Source organism: Plectropomus leopardus, chromosome 21 (genome assembly GCF_008729295.1).
Source record: "Plectropomus leopardus isolate mb chromosome 21, YSFRI_Pleo_2.0, whole genome shotgun sequence".
Taxonomy (NCBI): domain Eukaryota; kingdom Metazoa; phylum Chordata; class Actinopteri; order Perciformes; family Serranidae; genus Plectropomus; species Plectropomus leopardus.
Genome location: NC_056483.1, coordinates 12,381,541 through 12,402,033, shown reverse-complemented (window position 1 = coordinate 12,402,033; position 20,493 = coordinate 12,381,541). Strand labels below are relative to the sequence as shown.

Genomic DNA, 20,493 nt, shown 5'->3' with positions numbered 1-20,493 from the left:
AGAATAAATTTTAAACAATACATTTATAGATACCTCTACAGAAAAGATTATTTAGTACCGCAATCAGTTCAAATGTGAATCAAACCCTACTGTGATCAGTCAGGAGGCCTTCATGTGGTTGNATAAGAATAAATTTTAAACAATACATTTATAGATACCTCTACAGAAAAGATTATTTAGTACTGCAATCAGCTCAAATGTGAATCAAACCCTACTGTGATCAGTCAGGAGGCCTCCGTGTGGTTGAAGGATCTCTATCCTGGGCAATATGCTGGTTTGGTCTTGTTAGCATAATGTTACAAACGTGAGTGTAGACACTAAAGTTGAAAAGTATTGCATAAACCACCGCCGCTGCTTAGGTTTCGATTTCCTCTTTCTCCAGCACTAAAAGTGTGCAGATAGGTCTGCACCGTGTTTGCTGTCAAAACTTTCGCCGTGCTAATGCTAACTCTGATCTCTTTACTGATAAGTCTGCTCTTTGCCTGTGTTGTTGAATCTCAAACTTTAGGGAAGTGCACAGATATTGCCCTCTTCAGTAAAAGAATTTGAAAGCACCTCAATAGTGACAAATTTTGCACAAATACAAGTCAGCACAGTAATTTACAGACATTTTAGGGGACATAAATGGAGGAAAAACACATTTTTGAGTCGATGTATGGTTTGAAATGTATGTATATAACAGTTAACAACTGAAATAATAGGAGATGCACGATTTTTATGCTGAAATCTGTTATGCCAAGATATCCACTCCCCCCCCCCCCTTATTTTGGTCATAATCAAGTCTCTTCTGTAGTGGAATTAACATCATATTCTGCATACTCTTATCATGATAGCCCACCAGCAGATGGAGACATGAATAAGAATGCTTTTTTAATGTATGCAATATTCATTAATTGTGCAAAATAAGTAACATACTTCAACTTAGGGTGATAGCATAAATCAGCATGTAGGCCAATTCTGATCCTTTTTCAAGCCAATATCTAATGATTCAGATGAAGTTCTGATATTATCATGGATCCCTAAAACTAGTCTTTAATATTTATACTGGCCACACTGTAGACTGACAATATATCAATTGTCTGCCCTGCTAAAGTGCCCTTTAGTAAGATATTTAAACCCTAATAAATGCTGCTGACCTGTAAATCTGACCTCTCGCAGAAAAGAGAGATTTTCCTTCTGAGAAATTGGTACAACATAGTTCATATTAGGCTAACACTGACTCCTCAGTATTAGGTAACACTGTTATCTGAATCAAGCCAGTGCATGGAGATTAATAGCCCAGCAGCTTACATATTAAATTGCTGCCAATTATGCAAAGTAGTCAAGAGGCCATTCGTGGCTGTTTGAGCTGCTGGTAGATAGTCTGAGCTCAAACAACTAGGGAAGACATCAGTTCCCACTCTGAGTTTTTTTTGTTGTTGGACGCTCCATCAGATTTCTGTGCCTTTAGCTGGATCTCTCTGGCCACATTCTGCTTTTTATCTGCCAGTATCATCATAGATTATCAGCCAGAAAGACAATCAGTTTCTTCTTTGCCTCACTAAAAACACTTGTTTGTGCCAGCGCTTTTGTAAAGGAGCGTCTTGTTTGTGACTCTGCGTTCCCTTCTTTCCTCGCTGTTGCATCATGGTACATTTAGCATCACTGTGGGTGCTGCCTCTCCTCTCTTCTCCTCCCTCCACCCGTCTCGCTCACTCTGGTTCTTCCTTTTTCTCCCTCCCTCCCTCTCTGGACACAGATTCAGAGCGTGATCTGATCTCCATGTAATGGGAGAGTAATAGGCACTCTGCCTTGATTGGTTGGTAATTTGGGGGAGTTATGCACAGGTGCAATTTGTAATATTTTCAGTAAATTAAATTTCTTTCTCTTCCTCTCTCCCTCGCTCTTCATCTCTCCCTCGCTCTTCTCCCTCCCTCCGCAGCGCTTAACTCAAATAGGCTTTTTTTCTCTCACCGTGTCTCAAATCTCTGTCCTGACTTTCCTTTTCTTCCCTCTTTTATTCGATGCTTTCTTCCCCTGCTCCTTTCTTTTCATTCTCTTTCCCTCCCCTCCCTCCTTAGCTCTTACACTCATTCTCTCTTCTCCTGGCTTGCTCTTTCTCTCCTCCTCTCACCCTCCCTTTCTGTCGCTCTCTTTTTCTCCCCTCGTTTTATTGATGTACGCTCAGGCGCCCATTAGAGCTCCCTTTTTCCCTCTAGTGGAAATTGCAGCATGTTAATTTTCACACAAATTACGGCAATAGCAGGTATCTCTATTTGATACATTATAGCGGGAGCAATCAGAGATAATTGAGTGCCTTTCAGAGGGAGACGGCTGCATTCACTGCCGGCTCAAAGCTGCCCCATTATCGCCTAATCGCTCTTTAAACACTGAATTTTGCCGAACAAAAATTCTTGTCATAATTTTGCTTAAGTGTATTTGGAAATCACAGTCCTTTGAGCGAGGATAATTGAAATCAAATCCCTTTCACTGGAGCTGACATTTCTACATTTCCCTCCAATTGAAATTAATTTCAAAAATTGAGCATGAATATCTTCAAATAGCAGGCAATTATGCCTTTCAATGGGGAGAAATTACCGGTGCTGAATCGTTGGAGGCTTGCGGGCGAGAGCACCAGTTAAATGCCTTTGTTTCCCGCCGTGTTTGCCTAGTAAAGATTTACATATATTGACTCATTATGGTGTCTTGTGAAGCTGATCGGCGTGACTACCACAACCGGCAATAACGCTCATCGCATCTAAAAAGCTCAAGAGTTTTAAAGCCTTGTGGCCTCACAGCTGAGGGAAAATGTATGTTTGTTTCTCTCCGTCTCCCTCCCTTTCTCACTCCCTCTCTCTTTCTGCAGCTGCGGTTGTGTGTGGGCTCGGATATCGTAGCTTCACTATTTACAACGCGTGTTTGCTGCTAAGCCGGAGCATAGAGAAAAACGTGTGAGGCCGAGGCCTCGTTTGTCGCTGTCGCTGCGATATTTTCTTCTGAGCCGTATCCAAGCAAAAGCATATAATGGTGGTAGTTTTTCAGCAGACTTTTCATCCACTATCAACTCTGTGTTTTTGTTTTTGCACCATCTTTCCTCACATAGGCAGAGACATATTGTCTGACTGACTACCTTTTCATTAACTGCTTCACTGGTGTACTTGAGCGACAGTGTAGTGCTCAAAAGTTCTTTGGAGGTCGGATGTGTGTGTGCATGTGTGTGTGTCCCCTAAAAGATGGAGACAGGTGTTTTTAAGACTCAGAGGAAGTCTTGAGTGCTCGTTTCATTGTGTGAGCCATTTTAGACTGTTGCTCTGTGATTTGGATCAATTTGTGCGATTTAGACTCTTTTTCTTATTTCTTACTTTTCTCCTTTATTCTATACATCCCGTCTCCATTCTTGCTTTCTTCTATCACACACATTTCCCGCTTCCTAACTGCATGTGCACATCCCGGGTGCATGTACACATGCAGTTAGGAAGCGGGAAATGTGTGTGATAGAAGAAAGCAAGAATGGAGACGGGATGTATAGAATAAAGGAGAAAAGTAAGAAATAAGAAAAAGAGTCTAAATCGCACAAATTGATCCAAATCACAGAGCAACAGTCTAAAATGGCTCACACAATGAAACGAGCACTCAAGACTTCCTCTGAGTCTTAAAAACACCTGTCTCCATCTTTTAGGGGACACACATGCACACACACATCCGACCTCCAAAGAACTTTTGAGCACTACACTGTCGCTCAAGTACACCAGTGAAGCAGTTAATGAAAAGGTAGTCAGTCAGACAATATGTCTCTGCCTATGTGAGGAAAGATGGTGCAAAAACAAAAACACAGAGTTGATAGTGGATGAAAAGTCTGCTGAAAAACTACCACCATTATATGCTTTTGCTTGGATACGGCTCAGAAGAAAGTGTGTGTGTGTGTGCGTGTGTGTGTGCGTGTGTGTGTGTGTGTGTGTGTGTGTGTGTGTGTGTGTGTGTGTGTGTGTGTGTGTGTGTGAAAGAGAGAGAGATTTTCAAGAGAAAGAAGTGGTGCGCAGTGTTTGTGCCGACCGAGCTTGTTCAACCTTGGCAACCGTAACCGAGGCTCCATTATGGGATGTGCATGGTTTGGTTGTTGACTAGGCAGTGCATCAATGGTCAACAGCTGTGTGTGCCATGTGGACAGCCATAGAAAGCCATTAAACACATATACACACACACACTCACACACACATAGTTTGCATTTAGTTGCATTAGATACTCTTGCCACTTGATTACGCCGCAGCAGTAAAAACTGAAATTACAATTACGCACATTGCCGATTGGCAGGTATAATGGGCACACACAAACTCACTTCACTCTCACTCACTCACACTCACACAAACACACAGTTACTGACACACAGGAATTGTCAGGGGATTCTTCCTGGTGGTAATAATAAAGCACTCAGCACACACCTGATGGCAGTGTGGGGTCGGGGCTTAGCGTGCCCTCTCCAGCGTAGCAGGGAAATGACGAGCCAATAACTGCAATTAAACATGCAGTATAATGGCTAATCAAATTGACAGCCTCGGCTGTTCGCATGCCTCTCTCACAATGGCTTATCACAACAAACTATTATGAGGGAGGGTATTTCAGGCCTGATCCCCTCTTTTCTTTCTCTCTCTTCCCCACCGTATCTCTATCTCTCACTTCTTTCTGTATCTTCTCTCTTTCTCTTTTTTCTTCTCCTCTCTCTCCCTCCCAACTCTCTGTCTTGCTTTTCCTCTCCGTGCCCCCCCTCCCTCTCTCTCGCTCTGGCAGGCTGTCGTGTGGCTCCAGTTAATTGCAGTGGAGATTAACAAAGCAAGCAAATTTGTTTTCTTGCTTTACTGTGTCACACAGAGGAAGGGAGATGTTTTCAGGGAGGAGGTATAGTCGCTCAAGTCGGGTACGCATTCGGAGAGTGTCGTTCACTCTACCTGTTTCTAAAACTGGTAAATGAGGTTTATTAATCTGTTGCCCTGTCATGGTCTCAACTCTACACCAATAGCAGACTGATATAATGAGGATTAATAACCTAAACAAACAGGGAAAAAAATGAATTAGTGGCACTGTTGATTAGTTAACCATATCTAACAAGTGGTGAGTATACTGGTTCCTGTTAAACTGGGTCAAAGGCAGTTTGATGAGTAATGCTGCATTCACCACCAATGCAGAGCCCCTTTAAAACATGCTGGTTTGGAACAAGGCGACTGCTTGGCCTGTGGTATTTTGCAAATACAGAAGTTTTGAGTACTTCTTTCACCACTGCCATTACCAGTATTCCCAGTTAGAGAAAAGATGAAAAGTAAAGCATATGTTTTCCCATGGCCCCCAAATCACTAAAATCACCCCTGAAAAACACACCACATAGCAGCAACTCACGGTCAAAAACACTGGGGAAATAGACTCGGCGGAGGTATTTTCCAGTTAGGGGTATTAGTTTCTTGACATAACCACTGTGGTTATAAAGTAGGGCATGAATTTAATTCGTGATGGTATTCTTCCTGCAGTAGCGTTATTGGTGTAATAGTTAGTACGGCAAATTTACACACGTTGAGTTGCTATGGCAGAGTGGCGCTGCTCCTGTTTATATCCGTTTGTGCTTGTTGACTCCAGGGAAGTGAAGAGGAGTTTGGTTGTAACATGAATATAATTCAGCGACCAGCGAGTGAGAAGACATCTCACTCTGTTGGAATGTTTAGGACTACGAAAACACTCAGTCCACATATGGTTGTACGGTGGTGTTACAGAGTGATGCACCTTTCTGTTAGTCTTGGGATGCTTAAGCCCCATGCACCAGACAACACCCAAGTTTAATTTTGCCCTGTAATCAAGTTACTCACAGAATTTATATTAATTAGCAAGAGCTGATTTGAACGGCTGCCGACATTTGTCATGTTAACTGCTAAAAACACAACTCTGCGTGGGACAAAAAGGAGGAACTACACTGCGCTTTGCTTATAAGACAGAGAAATAACTAATTTCACACTGTCAGGACTTCTGGAGACAATATTGTATTTCTTTTCAGATGTGACTTCCGGCCATGGTGGCATTTGCAGCAGTTTTGGCACCAGTGCTGACCTTATTTATTGTACTGCGAATCAGCCATGACATGACTGATTCAAATTAAATACAGGTTTTCTGTTACTAATATAATTACACATTCAATTCAATATTATATTTGTTCACCTTGTGTTTGTCGCTGTACCAATGTTTTAATGCGTGTTGTTCTATGTGTTTTTTCTGCAGTACTCCGAGAAGGCTCTGTACAACCAGCTCTGCTTCTACAGGTTCATCTTTGACTGGGACTACGCAGTTGCCAAACTGCTACAGGGTGACGAGAAAAGTAAGACAATGCACACACACATACATGATCAGGTATGTCACGGTTTGGTTCATGCAGCCAAAGCAGAATACATGGTTTGTAGACTGATGCACGTAATGCGGGATCAAAGTTTGCACGCACAAGTTCTGCCCAGAAACCTTAAGCTGTTTGCTGTTAGCAACGTGCTGAGGTTAGCAATGCACTATGATGAATACAAATGTAACGCCAGCGCTGGAATCATAATAAAAGTAATAGAGGATTATTTAATTAGCACCTTTAAAAACAGTTGACAAAGTGTTTTGACAAACAAATCAAAGCAGAAGCAAGATAGCCCAAAGATGATGTAACAGTTGAAGCCAAACAGTAATGCCGAACTAAAAAGTAAATACAGTAAAACATGAAATAAAATAAATAAAGCAATGAATAAAAAACTTAAATTGATATAAATACATAAAATAATAATAATAATATGGAGGATCAAGACAGGATTAAAAAAAAGACAACATAACATAAAATCAAGTCTAGAAAAATTAGATTAGTTTTAAGAAGTGTTTAATAAGAGGTCACTGATTCTACCAACCTTGTCTCTTATCTCACTGAAAAGGATCTGTATCATTCTGAAAGGTCAGCTTTTTTAAAACCAATGCAGCCTAGTTCAAAACTTTGAAAACAAAAATCATCATCTCATCTCTGACATGAATTTGAAGTTGCAAACTCTCTGTTTCTGTGCGTCCCTTTGCGTCATACTTTGTCCCCTCTCAAAATCTGACCAGCAAAAGCCTGGTCACCTTTAGATTTAAGCCTCGACTTTGGAACAACACAAAAGAACCTCACATGAGGATCTAAGGTTGTGAACAGGCTCAAATGAGGTCTGCCTGCCGACCGCGGGTTTGCGGTCAGCTACAGTAGGAACTGAGTGGGAGTTATGTATAAGATGTTGATGGTGTGTTGGCGTCGCTTCACAGTTGTTGAGTATGTGAATGGAAATACATCCAACATGCGAACGCACATCTGATGGTATCATCCAGATGTGCCAATCAGCAAGACAAGGAAAAATTAATTCCTTATCCCCTGCTGCTTTCAAGCAGCCTTAAGACACAAAAGCAAACGGGATAAAAAATATCTATAAAAATACTGAAGCAAGTGGCATTTACATTGACATATAGCCAAGATGGAATTAATTGAAACACTCCTCCCAAATGCACAAGATTTATTTTTTAATATTATATGTATTTAGTATGCTCTGTTTCATAGCATAACAGATGCTTTTTAGTTTTATGGCTTGTTTTGACCTGTTGCCTTTTGTGAAGGTGTTTGTTTAGTGTTTGCACAGTGTAAGCCTTATTTTTATAATGACAATAGTTGTCCAGATTCTCTCAATCCCCAGCAAGAGGATTGTATGTCTTTGGCATTAACATCTGTCAAAAATGAATGAAAAGACACAGAAAAGTATCTTTATTCATTTGCTGTTGGTTTTTTTACACTGTACCGGTCTCAATCTCGTACTGAACTGAGCCTCATAAACCGGGGTTTGAACCCAATCGTGATTTCTGTGTGCAGTTTTGCCCTAATACATGTTGCTTGTTACTATACTCAACGTCAGATCTTGTACCTAACTTTCAAAAGTCTTTTTTTCTATTTGTTACAGGATTGATTTCTAAAGTTTTGTGCAGTGCTCGTTGTGAAAACAGGCTGGCTTTTTTAAAAAAATTCTATCATTTTATTCATTTTTTTGCTGTCTTATTATTCTGCAGTACCGCCTTTGGAACTGAAATCAAGTTACTAGAACGGCTATTGAAGTTTGAATTTTGATGTCCTAACAATGCTTCCTCACAAATACACATACAACATACCATTAGCAATCAATGGCTCAAAGTAAACCTTTTACCCAGGCTACACTTATAGTATTCACCAATGATGTGGCACACACACGCGCGCGCACACACACATGTAGCAGAGTATGGGCATTGGATATGGGGAGGGGGGTTAAGGACATTCAGCTCCTCGAGTCGACAGCCCTAATTTAGGAGACGGATTCAATCACACACACATACAGAATGCAAAACGCTCCAATCACGGGAAGAAAGAAGGAAAGAGCCCTCCATCGCTCTCCCTCTACCCTTACCCTCACTGTCCATCTCTACTGCTTTCTCTCCTTTGCTCACTCTCTCCTTTCTCTCTCTCTCTCTCGCTCTCTTGGACAGGCACTCGTTTGGCTGTGTTGATTGAAAACAGGTTTTAGATTTGGGGAAATGATAGGGGGAGTAATGGGCGCGCTGACGAAAGGATAGCCCTTCTCCTATAATGGGACATGGAGCGTATATTTCCCCCCTTGGACTCAAATAGACGCTACTCCAGCGCTCTGGGCGCGCTCAGTAGGCGTCAGCCACAAGGCCTCTTTACCCATAGTTCTCCCTGATTGATGTCACTTGATTAGAAAGGGCCGCTGGGCCGAGTGATTTATTTATTTGATTAAATATTTATGTATGTATGTTATTTATGTATGTATGCCTGAATTCAGCGACTGTGCGTGCCAGTCAGGACCTGAGTGAGGCAGCAAAAGAGTGAGACAGCAGAGGTAAATATAACGTGTAATCAACAGATGACCACTCAGAAGATGGAGGGAGCTGAAATGGAGGGATTGGACTGGTGTAGAGGGAGGGGGGACGTGAAGGAGTACTAACATGATTATAGCCTCCATTTTTGCTTTCTTTTATTTCTGTCTTCGCCCAGATGCAAGAAATCATCGCCAATCAATTCTTTGGCCTCCTCCTTTCTTTATGTCCCTGTGCTTTTTAGTGTTTTTGATCCGCGCTTGGCTTTCTCTTCTGATATTCAGTCTTATTTTGTTCCTCACAGTATGTTTTTCACCTCACGGTAAAACACTGGTTAAGTGTGCCAACAGTTAACTTTACATATAGATGGTACAGCGTACAATAAACAACACGCTACATTGTTATGGAGCACTTTAGCATCTTGACGTGATGGCTGGAAGCATTTTATAGCACTGATACCAGATCAGTGCCTTTCACCAGGAATCAGACGTTTCACAGGTCCCGTCTGTCGAACTTGATATTTCAAAGTCAGACACGTTAAAGACTGTGCAGACAAAACTGTAGACAAGCTGTTCCCAGGACCTTTCCACATAAAGTTACCCCCACTGACACATGCAGTATTATATTTCTTAAACATTTGTCAAGAAGTCACCTGGCCTCTTAAAATTCCCCAGATCCCAATCTGATCGATCAGCTGTGGGACGTGCAGGTACCACACCGTGTGGTATCAAGTGTCCAGAGGTCCTGAGTCCATGTCTTGACAGGTCAGAGGCCCCACCATTGGTCAGACTTGGCTCTGACCTGTTGAGGCATGGGGAATTCTGGGGAATTTTCAGTGTGGCATGGCACATTGTCCAGCTTCGGGGGTCACTGACTTTGGCGAGTGCCATTGCCATGAAGTTGGGGTAGTTGATCTGTGATGGTGTTTAGTACCCAAGGTTTTCCAGCAAAACATTATAGTATGAGGCTTTGATCAATGTCACTTCACCTGTCGGTGGTTTTAAAGTTTGCTGAAAAAGCAAACAATGTAGTCGCAGTTGCGGAGTGTGAACTGGTGATTCAGCCTGATTTTCTCTTGATGGTGAGAGGAGTGTCTGAGTGGACCGTATAGGGTCATAGATTAGGGAACACACTAGACAGAAGGTCCTGGAGGGTTTGGATCACCCACAAGCTCTGGGTTTAAACACTACAACATATCCAGACACCAGCATGTTTGCTTTTTACTGGCTCTGTCAGTTGAAAAGCAACTACCTCCCTCTGTTCCCTGAGCAGCCAGTCCATCAAATCATCACCCTTTCTGTTTTGTGGTTTGGTTTCCTAAACACAAGACCTTCACTTTCCCTACATCGTCCCAAAAAACCTGTTTGAATGACAGAATATGGTGCTACATCCTGGCTGCAGTACCCAGCACCGCCCAGCACTCTGCAGAGTTAAGATTCACAGCAAGTTTCCACTGGTGTCACAGGGATGGTGACAAAAATGTGTAGCACCACTAGAGTAACGGAAGTTTGATTTAAAATGTGTTTTCAATAACATAAAGTTAATCAGTCTTTAATGACAGACTGCGTATATGATGCAGCATTAACTCAATGCCATGATGGAGAACAATAGGGTAACATTTGCTTACAGTTGTATAACAGCTCTACTTGTAGTACCCAGAATATGGCCTGGATGTTTTTTTTCTGTGTTTAGCAGCAGATATGGGTCACTGTGTTGTTGATAAAGTGTTTACAGTGTTCGACTGTATCAGTTAATCTTGTCTGGCAACTATGACAAACCACTGTCTCCACCAAATGATTGATATCCAGCTCACATGCACGCTCATGCCACCTCTTTCCTTAAACGGAGGAAGATGCATGTATACACACACTCACGCTGCGATAAAATATAGGTTTAAGGTGTTATCCCTCAGTCCTGGGGCAGTAATACCCCATATTACTGCATTACACACCCAGGGGCCACACAGCTCAGATTACAGGGAAGAGACATACAATCCTATACACGCTACTCTACTCTGTTGTGTTGACTCTGTGGGAGTGTGTGCATATACCTATAGAGATTTATTAGCACACATTGTTGTGTCTTTCTGGGGGTGATAGTGATTTTCTAAGTGAATGTAAAAAGCTTCATTTGATACTAGAAGAGCTGGTTAGACACTACAGTGGCAAGTTTCAAATGCAAGTGAACTTTGCTTCGTCCACCACTTTTTAAAGATCATAAACAGTTAATTCTGGTCATCGCTGGTCTTAGTATGTGAGTTTTGGCACAGGACTGAAAGTTTTCTTTGTCTAAAATAAACTATAAATTTATTTATTTATTTATTTATTTTTTAACAAGTCCATACAACCTCCATTTATTGAACGCAAAAACAAGCACCAACTCTCACCAGAGTTCACTTTATCCAGCGATGGCAGAAAACATAAAGCAGTGATACACAACTTATGGCCTGTGGGCCAAATACGGGTCCCAATAGTGTGCTAGTTGTGCCAGAGTGCATAAAACAGCATCAAAATATAGCTTGTTTATAAAAAAAAAAGTGCCTAGGCAGGATCCCCGCACCCCCGACAGAGGTCATAGCTTAGTCCCTAATGTCCCACAATCTTATAAATATGCTAAAATCCTAGATACATCCTTAAGATTCTAGAAATGCACTAAAATCCTGGAAACATGCTAAAATCATAGACATGTCTCAAAATCCCACAAATGTCCTAAAATCCTAGAAATATTCTAAAATCCTGTATGTGGCTGCTGCGATTGGCCCCTGGCCTCCTGTCGTTTTGCAAAAGTGGACCCCAAGCAAAGCCAGTTGAGCATCTCTGGCATACAGGCTCTGTTACCTTTTCTCAAAACACCTACTGGAGATCTTATCACCTTCTATTTTTCAATATAAGAACAAAGGAGCTCACTGACAAATACATGTGATGATCTGGATTTGCAAAAGTTTTCCTTCCACTCTTGAGTTGAGCCACACCTTTGCACTGGACACGTGTGCATTAATCCACAGTTGGAAATAGTCCCAACAAATACACTATTTTCTCTTGTTGTGCATGGTGTTCTGCTGCTCCGTCTGTGCCCAGAGTACACTCTGCGCTATGACAGTGTGGTGAAACGAACGGAATAGAACGACTTATATGTTCCAACAGCACTTCTATTGAACTGTCCATCTCAGAAAAATATAAAATCAGTATGTGGTGGCAGATCTTTTAATCGTGGTGTGCCGCTACAAATAAATGTATGTGTTGGAAACTGTTTTTTCAAAATATAAATATACAATTTTTACCTATTTTTTAGAGGTTTTTGTTTTCAGTAGGAATGAATGCGGTTGAGATTGAGGGCAATTTTCAAAGCTATAGGTAATTTTTTCTGGTACAAAGTCAGCAGGTGAGTTTGTTAACTTGTTGAGTTTTCCCCTTGGTTCAGTTTCTTTTTTTTACAAAAACAGCTACACAAGCTTTTAGTGATGCATTTAGTGGCACTCACACCCCCAGACACATAAAACCAATGAGCTCTGCTCAAAGCACACCTGGCTATGGATGCTTTTAGCTCAAACATGGATCACGTCCCACCACAAATTAACCGCTCCAGAATTTGCTCCTGACCCAAACTGAGCCCACTTCCTTTAGACTTGGTGTGGTTCTTTTGGTCTGCATCCAAGTGCAACTGCTGTGTTCAAATCTGCCCAAACTAACCCATGATTCGTTTACCAAGGGGAAAACAAACCAGTGGCCAATTCAGCCAGACTAAGCAACACATGAGCTTCAGACAGGCTGAGAAGGTCTGAAAGTATTCAGAGCAGCTAAGGTGGTTGGTTTTGATCGTTTGATCAAACTATTGACAGTCATCTGCCTCTTCACTGAATGTTTGCATAGGTATTGTATAGTAAACTCAGAGAAATATGAGCTTAGATAAAATAGTCATAATATGTGCAGTAGCTTTACACCCATATTGTTTGAAATTCATCTTGGTTTTTATGGTTCGTCCAGCCCCTCAGCAAAGTCAGAATGTGTGCGTTTACATGTGTACTGAACATACACAATAAAGCACAATAAATAAAAATAGCTTGACATAGAGGATCTCTGAGTCAACGCTGAATGTAATTTGATCAGCTTGAATGTGTGCGCTCACTGCGGTGCTACGCTGCGTTTGTGTGTGTGTGTGTGTGCACATTTGCAAGCCTGTCTTATCTACATGTATATTGCATTTTTGTGCCTGATTGCTGCAACTGAGTAAAACATGGAGGTAATTTCATCCGCTGCAGGAGATCTCTAATAGATTATACACACACACACACACACGCACACACAGAGAAGCACACACACTATGAAAAAAACATGCTGTCCGTTCCTTAGCTGGGAACATCCCATATCAATGACTTTCAAATCATTTCATGTCACTTTTCTTCTCTCTCTTTCTCTCCTGCTCTCTTTTTACCCCCCCCCCCCCTTCCCTTCCTCCCTCTCTGTCTATCTGTTGCCTTTCTCTTCCCTCCATCACCCCTCCCCTCCAGGTCTCAATCTTGAGTGTGGGCAGTATGATTGCGTGTGTGAGCAATAATGTAATTTTGCCGCATTGATAAAATATAAATTGTCCTTGAGCTGCGCTTTTCTAATGATCCATTTACCGACAGCTTCCCTGCCACCTCTCAGCACTCTGCATTCGCTCCTCTTCTACCCTCCCACTCCTCTCTCCCTCTCGCTCTATCTTCCTTCTCTCCTCCTCTCCCTCTCCATTTTCTTCCCATCTCTCTCTCTCTCTCTCTTTCTCTCTCTCCATCTTCCACTCCCCCCTCCCTTTCTCCAGCGATACAAAGCGGGGTGGCAAAATCCGCGGGTGCGATTGTCAAATCAATTATTCATTCTGTGCAATTACACTCACACAAAGAAGTTTCCCTGTGCTCCGAGTGGTGATTAAATTAACTGCTATTCCAGCTGCCCGTCGCCACCAGCCTAATGGAATATTCATGGAGGCGGCCGACGGAATGGCCGATCTCCATTAACTTCATCATGCTCACTTAATTACAGGCTTGTTATTGTATTTACACCTAGTTAGAGCGTGCAGAGCCCCGATCTACTCGTGCCCAGCACCGCCAGAGTATGCGTGAGTGTGTGACAACACCTAGTTAGAGCAAAGATAACCCCTGATACACTCACTGTGCGCGTGTTGGTGTGTGTGTGTGTGTCCATGTGAATGTGTGCGTGAGGAAGAGAGAGATGATGTCTAATGCAATCAATTAGGCAAAGTTTTTTTTTTTTTTTTTTAGGGATCTGAAGCTGCATTTGTGTGTACAGTATGCTTTCTATCCATGCATCATTTTCTATCTTTTATTCCAGTCGACATCTTTCTCTTGTTATTTCCACTCCGCTCCTTTTTTTTTTTTTTTTTTTTTTTTCCTGCACGTCTCGGCCTTCCCAGCGCCGCCGTCTCCCCTCTCTTCTCTCCTTCCGCCTCACGCTCGCTCTTTAAGGGAGGCTATTTATTTGAACTGCACTCCCCACTGTGCTCCGACTTGCAGCAAGGTCTCTCCCTCTTTCTTTTCCTCTCCGTGACTCTTAAATCATTCTTTTATCTGTTCGCCACACAGTGATTGAGGTGGAAAAAGAGAAAGGAGTGAGGAAGGGGAAAAGGGAAGAGGAGGGGGAGAATTATTTTCTTCTACCTTTCAGAAATGATGACATGATTGCTTTCGCTTGATCATGCATCATCACCCCCCTTCTATTCCCTGGATAAATAGACTAGTTTGTCTCTCTCTGCCTCTCCTCTTCCCTTTTTTCTCCCTCCATCCAGGTCCTTGCTAACATGAGGATCATCTGGTAATAGTTGCTGCTGGCGTTAAAGTCAACCACACCGTCCTCTGTGTACGTGTGATTACTGTTTGACACATGGATGTTTTTGAGTCTCCATGGCTGTGAGTTAGTGTGCGTTTTAAGTGTTTAACTACCATCAATCGTCCGTGTGCATGCTCTTTTAGTGTGTGTGTGTGTGTGTGTGTGTGTGAGTGTGAGTGTGTGTCCCTCACTGTTGATCTCTGTGTATCTAACCTTTGTTCCCTTGGGCAGTCAGTGGGCTGGTATTTATCCAGCAGCCACTAATGCAGCGGGCAGGAAGGACGAAGACAGGAGATAGGGCTGTGGAGAGGGTGAGGACATGACAGCCGGCCATATGGACAGTCTGCGTGTCTGTGTGTGTGTCTGTGTCTGTGTGCGTGTGCGTGTGTGTGTGTGTGTGTGTGTGTTTATATACAGTATGTGATCTTGATAAATAATAAGTCACATTTTAAACAAGTTCTAAATTTGTTTGCTTGCAGCAAAACACTTTAACTCTTAACCTCGATATTCAAGATTTGGACTACTGATGAAACAATTAGTTGATTAATTGAGTATTTTACAATAATTTTAAACAAAACAAACAATTTGGAGATGTCAAGTAGAGATATAGCTTTTGGTGGGTGATATGGCCAAAATCTATCACGGTGTATGTCATTTTATATCATGGTAGTGCTATATATAACAGTAATTGTTCTATAAATTCAATTAAGAAAAGTTTTAAATTAACCATACTGTACTTCACCGAATTATTTTTTAATTAATTATTAACACTTGAGTTAAAAACAAGACTGAAGACAGTAAATTAAACTGAACTAAAATTATTTCAAAATTAAAGTTTTATAGTTCCTGAGAAAAATAATTTCAAGTGCTTTAGATTTTTGTATTTAAACTTCACTCTCCTCTTTGTCTGGACAAATTACATTACCTTGTGAGGCAGCTGGATTAGCGAGATCACACAAAATCCCATGATAACCATCCCCGAATAGCTGCTGTAGATATGGTTTTGCCAACTCTGTATCGATGGACACATTTCTACCATTGCACAGCATATACCATCACATTGCCCAAGCTTAATGTAGCTGCAACTAACTGTTTTTTCCTTAACGATTCATCTATGATTATTTTCTCAATCAATGAAATGTTTGGTTTATAAAGTGCCAAAAAAAGAGGTGAAAACCCCCCTCGCAATTTTCCCAACAACAAGGTGCCGTCCTCAAAGTGCTTGTTTTGTGCAGCCGTCAGTCTGAAGCCAAAAAGCTTCACTTTACTTTCAAAGAATACAAAAACACTAGGTATTCACATTTCAGAAACAACAGCTAGTTCATTTTTGTCATTTATGGGGCAAAAGTTTCTAATTGATTATTAATACAGTTGAATATTATAGCCAGTCAGTGTTCTGTTGATCGACTAATTGATTAATTAGTTAATTAAGCTCTAGTTTTAGCTCTAGTTGCACTCCTAATAAGGGTACTGTGGTTTTCACTGTTCATTTTTCATGGTAACTAGTTATGTATTTTTTTTTATGTGTTTACAGATCTACAAAGCCTTTGCATTTCAGGAAAAAAATGTTATAGGGATTATAAGTGAATCAAAGAATTCTGCACTGAGTTCAGGTGCTGCTAGCAGCCTCTCATTGGTGGGTTTTTCCTGGGTTATGTTGCACATGTACATATAGTAGCAGTACTTTTTACACGTGATGTTTATAGGGTTAACACCAATTGCAGCTTTGCTTAGTTGAGATGTAAATTGACATTATGCCTGTTAAATGCAGATTTATTAATGTCTGACTTCACGTGGACAAACATGGGAAAGACCAGGACTCAGGACACACAAATATGAATTTTGTAGGTAGATATTTGACATTTCCTCAAAAATGTGTGCTGCTGCACACATTTTTTACCTCGCTGACCTGAGTGACACCTGCTGCCGGCTTCAATGCCTCCCTCTTGTCCACCATTAAACAAGGGACCAACCCAGGTGCTGTGTCCAGGAAGGAAGCCCTACCTGCAGATGTAGTGCGGGTGCTATTCTCACGAACATTATACAGTGAAGACATAAACCAGCTTTTTCACGTCATGTTCCCTGACAGCCAGGTGGTTCTCAGATTTGCATTTGGTAAACACAAGTGCTCATATACATTATGTGCTTTGGGACTGGCTCCGTAGCCTCTTTTAAGGAACTGACTTGTAAATTTGACCTGACATTTTTTATTTAACGTTATACACTGTCTTTTCAGAGAATGTGTGGTCATGAAAATTTTCCCTTAAATTTATGGAAAAGTTGTGGAAATTTATTGGTCAAAATGTGTATGAACACTGTTTTTACCAGAGGAATATCTAAGGAACAAAATGTTTTAAATAAAGTAAACATGTAGAAAAACCTAATTCATATCCAATATGAAAAAGTGGAATAAATGCTGTAAAATCAGGTCAGTCATATAGAGAACTAAACTTTCTCCCATTTCCATTTCCCTGCTTCTTTCCCAGTGACCTCTCCAGTCATCACACTATTATTCCTGATGTAGCTCGCTGCACTCTTTGGTATGATAGTGTGTTATTACTTGGTTTCATGATACTTTATCTACACTTGACGCTCCAGTATAATATTGTAAAGATTTGGTTTTAGTCACCACCCTGCCTGGGCTAGCAGCTCTCAGTCTTCTCTCTGGCCTTATTACAGCCCACCCGAAGGGATAACAGGGACAAGATATTGACTTCATGCTCTCATTGGGCTTTTCTATCGATCCTGTGATCCTGTGTGTGTGTGTGTGTGTGTGCACATGTTGCCATCGACCCATCTGTCCAATTCTGCGATGCCCCTCAAAGTGATAGCATCACTGGTAGATAGCATTGGATCTGTTAGCTCTCCAGTTAAGGGTGAAATGCTCCTCATTGTTTATTAGTGATCAGACAAAGCTGACATGCACGCTGCTCCTCTTCCAGTGGGACTCTGCAGAACCTAATCACAGATGTGGAGGGGGTAAAAGTCATCCAGGAGTGAATCATTCACTAGTTTGAAATGCACACGTCCCGCTAGTATTGACGTTGATGCAGTTGAGAGAGTGATGATCTTCCATTGAGCTCTGACAACTCTTCTCTCCTCTTTTCTTTTTACCTCCAGAGAGCTTGAAGCTGTGGACCAGAGAAAGAGAAGTGTATCGGAGGCTGAAGGAAGTGCCGGACAAAGCCTTGGCCACCAGCGGCTACTCGGAGATTAACCTGGCCAAACTCTTCCAGGCCTTCTCCTCCCTCAAGTAAAACAACACACACACACATCTGTAACGACAACACCTGCCAAGAAGCTCCAACATCTGCCTCAAAACAGGACTTTTGCACATTCAGTCACCTCTTTTCGGTTTCCGAATATAAAGCAGGGTTTTAGGCCTTGACCTCTTTACCCCTATATCATCTTCTCTGAACCTAATGGGCTTGTTATGTCTTCAAACCCAATCACACCTTTCCCTTTCTGCTGTTTCCTCACATAGACACTCATGACTTGACCCCATCACCCTGACTCTGTATGGTAAAGGGGAGAAGCAATCATACCTAAATGACAGTCTATTGTGTGTGTGAGTGTGTGTGTGTAGGGGAGTAGCTGTGCCCAGATGTGCGCAAGCGTATGTGTAAAAATGACCTATCCTCAGATCAGCCAGTATACTCCAAAAGCCGCTAATTAGCCAATGATAGTGACCCCGGCCACTAAGACCACTGGATGCCTGCAGCGATCGGACACTTGCTCTGATTACCACCATTCATCCCGTATGTGTGTGTGCATCTCCGTGTGCGTGTGTGTCAGATCAGAGGATGAAAGAAAGGAGTAAGGAGGATGCAGGGAGTGACGGGGTGAGGGAGGCCACACGCGCTGCTCCCTCGCTCTTTTGTCTCCGTATCGAACAGCTGATCTCCTTCTCCTCCACTGCCTCTGTTTAACTGATGCCGTTTCATCCTTTTCACTCTTTCTCCTCTGCCCTCCCTCCGCTGTGCAGATTGTGTTTTAATGCCTGTGATTTTCTATGTATCCCACTTGTATCGCTCAGGTGGGTAATGATTTTTGTAATGACCAGAATATTTCGTGTTGGGTATTCTGATATTGATGAGTACCGTTTTGATACTAAACCTCAATAAAAAGCTAAATGGATAAGATGTTAATCTTGTGTTATTGGAATGTGGGGTTGACAGAAATGGGTAGATAGATATGCTGTAGTGGCGCTGCACTCTGTAATACATGAAACATGCCATAAAAACAAAGTTTATTATAAAATAATTAATTAAAGATAGCAAAATCTCCCACTTTTAAATTGCCGGAGCATTTGGTTGCATAAATCAAGCATTCCCTCACTTAATTTGGTGCCATATTTATATAATTTGTCTCTTGATGCTGAATATTTTTCTAAGCAAATCCTACCAAAGCAACAAAACCAACAATGGAGCGATGCCTGTGTGGCCAAAACTTGATAAAGTTAGGTTTGGAGGGAAAAATCAGTGTACAGTGTGCTATTGCAATATTTTGAGTGGCTATATTTTATTGAGGTGCCAAGTATCTTTTTTTATTAATATATGAATATTGCAAATAAAAGTTTAACTTTTGATAGTCTACAAGAATAATAATATAAACTTTTTTTTATTGAAGCTAAATGTATCTAGTGGACTAAAAAAGCAATCGAAGTGATATGAACAAATCTTTATTTTATTAGAGAAGATAGACGTTTTCTTTGGGGGACATCACTTTCAGTTGAAATAAGATACTAAATTAACGTATATCACATTTTTTGCTATGCCATGCTCTTTGATGTTAAAACAATTTAAATCAAAATAATATTGTATCATGACTTTGGTATCAAGATAATATTGTATCATTGGGTCTGGAGATTCCAACTCCTATATAACAGTATAATTAATTCCTCATGCAATATAGGCCTACATTAATGTCCAAAAACTATAACATGCTAATAAGCTACATGTTTGCACTGGGTGATGGGTTTCTTCACTGTCATGAACCTGAATTGATCCCACATACGTAAATGTGATCATAGATACTCACTTGTACACCAAATGTGTATTATAGTGTATTGTTGCACAGCTGTAAATAGTCTCCACCTAAGGCACTGTTTGAGTACTGTTTGTTAAAAGCTACAGTGCCCAGCTCATTTAGGAAAGTCATTTTTTGCCTTTTTTAAAAATGTATAACTGTATATTTTCATTTTCAGAAAGAGCAAATGGACTTTGGGTCCGAGAACCACAGAAAAGCAAAGAAGTCGTATGTAAGTATTAAAAGCTGGACGCAAATATTTTTGACAAAAAGACTAATATAGAATATCACCAGCTTTATGCTTGAAATACACAGATGGATTTTTACTCATTTTCTGGAGAAAAAAAACTACTGATTCCAGTTGGGTTTCATTTATTTCTGATTAGGAGTGAATAGTTGAGATAAAACCCCTGTTATGGTATTTGTAATTTTCTATCAGCATTGTGGGAAATCGATTGAGAATTGTTTATGAATGAAACAAGTCAGGATTGTTTGCTTTTGTCTAATACAGTGACTTGAACACCTGTCAGATTAACTTGGTTCTGAACATAAATGCACAAATATTAACATTAGGAATTAATATCTTCATGAACTGAATGGCAGAATGTACTATGGTTGATATATATTGTCAAATTGCCTTATATTCCCTAAAAACTGTGTATATTTCCTCTGCTCTAGTTAACGTTAAGCCGGTAACTCGCTACATTAAGTGTTTCACCATTTCCATCCAAGAATTCTCCTTTGTGTTAATACAGTGGAGGGATTTTTTTACTCC

At 41.1% G+C, this 20,493-nt stretch overlaps 1 protein-coding gene across 1 annotated transcript in view; it reads left to right on the top strand.

The window, feature by feature from the left end:
* Positions 1–18,822, top strand: part of pola1 (polymerase (DNA directed), alpha 1) — a 66,536-nt gene extending 47,714 nt beyond the window's left edge. Inside the window, exons 36-37 of the mRNA XM_042510657.1 lie at positions 6,235–6,331; positions 17,811–18,822. Of these exons, the coding sequence (XP_042366591.1) occupies positions 6,235–6,331; positions 17,811–17,947 (234 nt within the window). The 3' untranslated portion in view covers positions 17,948–18,822. The remainder of the gene's footprint in view (positions 1–6,234; positions 6,332–17,810) is intronic.
* The last annotated feature ends 1,671 nt before the right edge of the window (positions 18,823–20,493 follow it).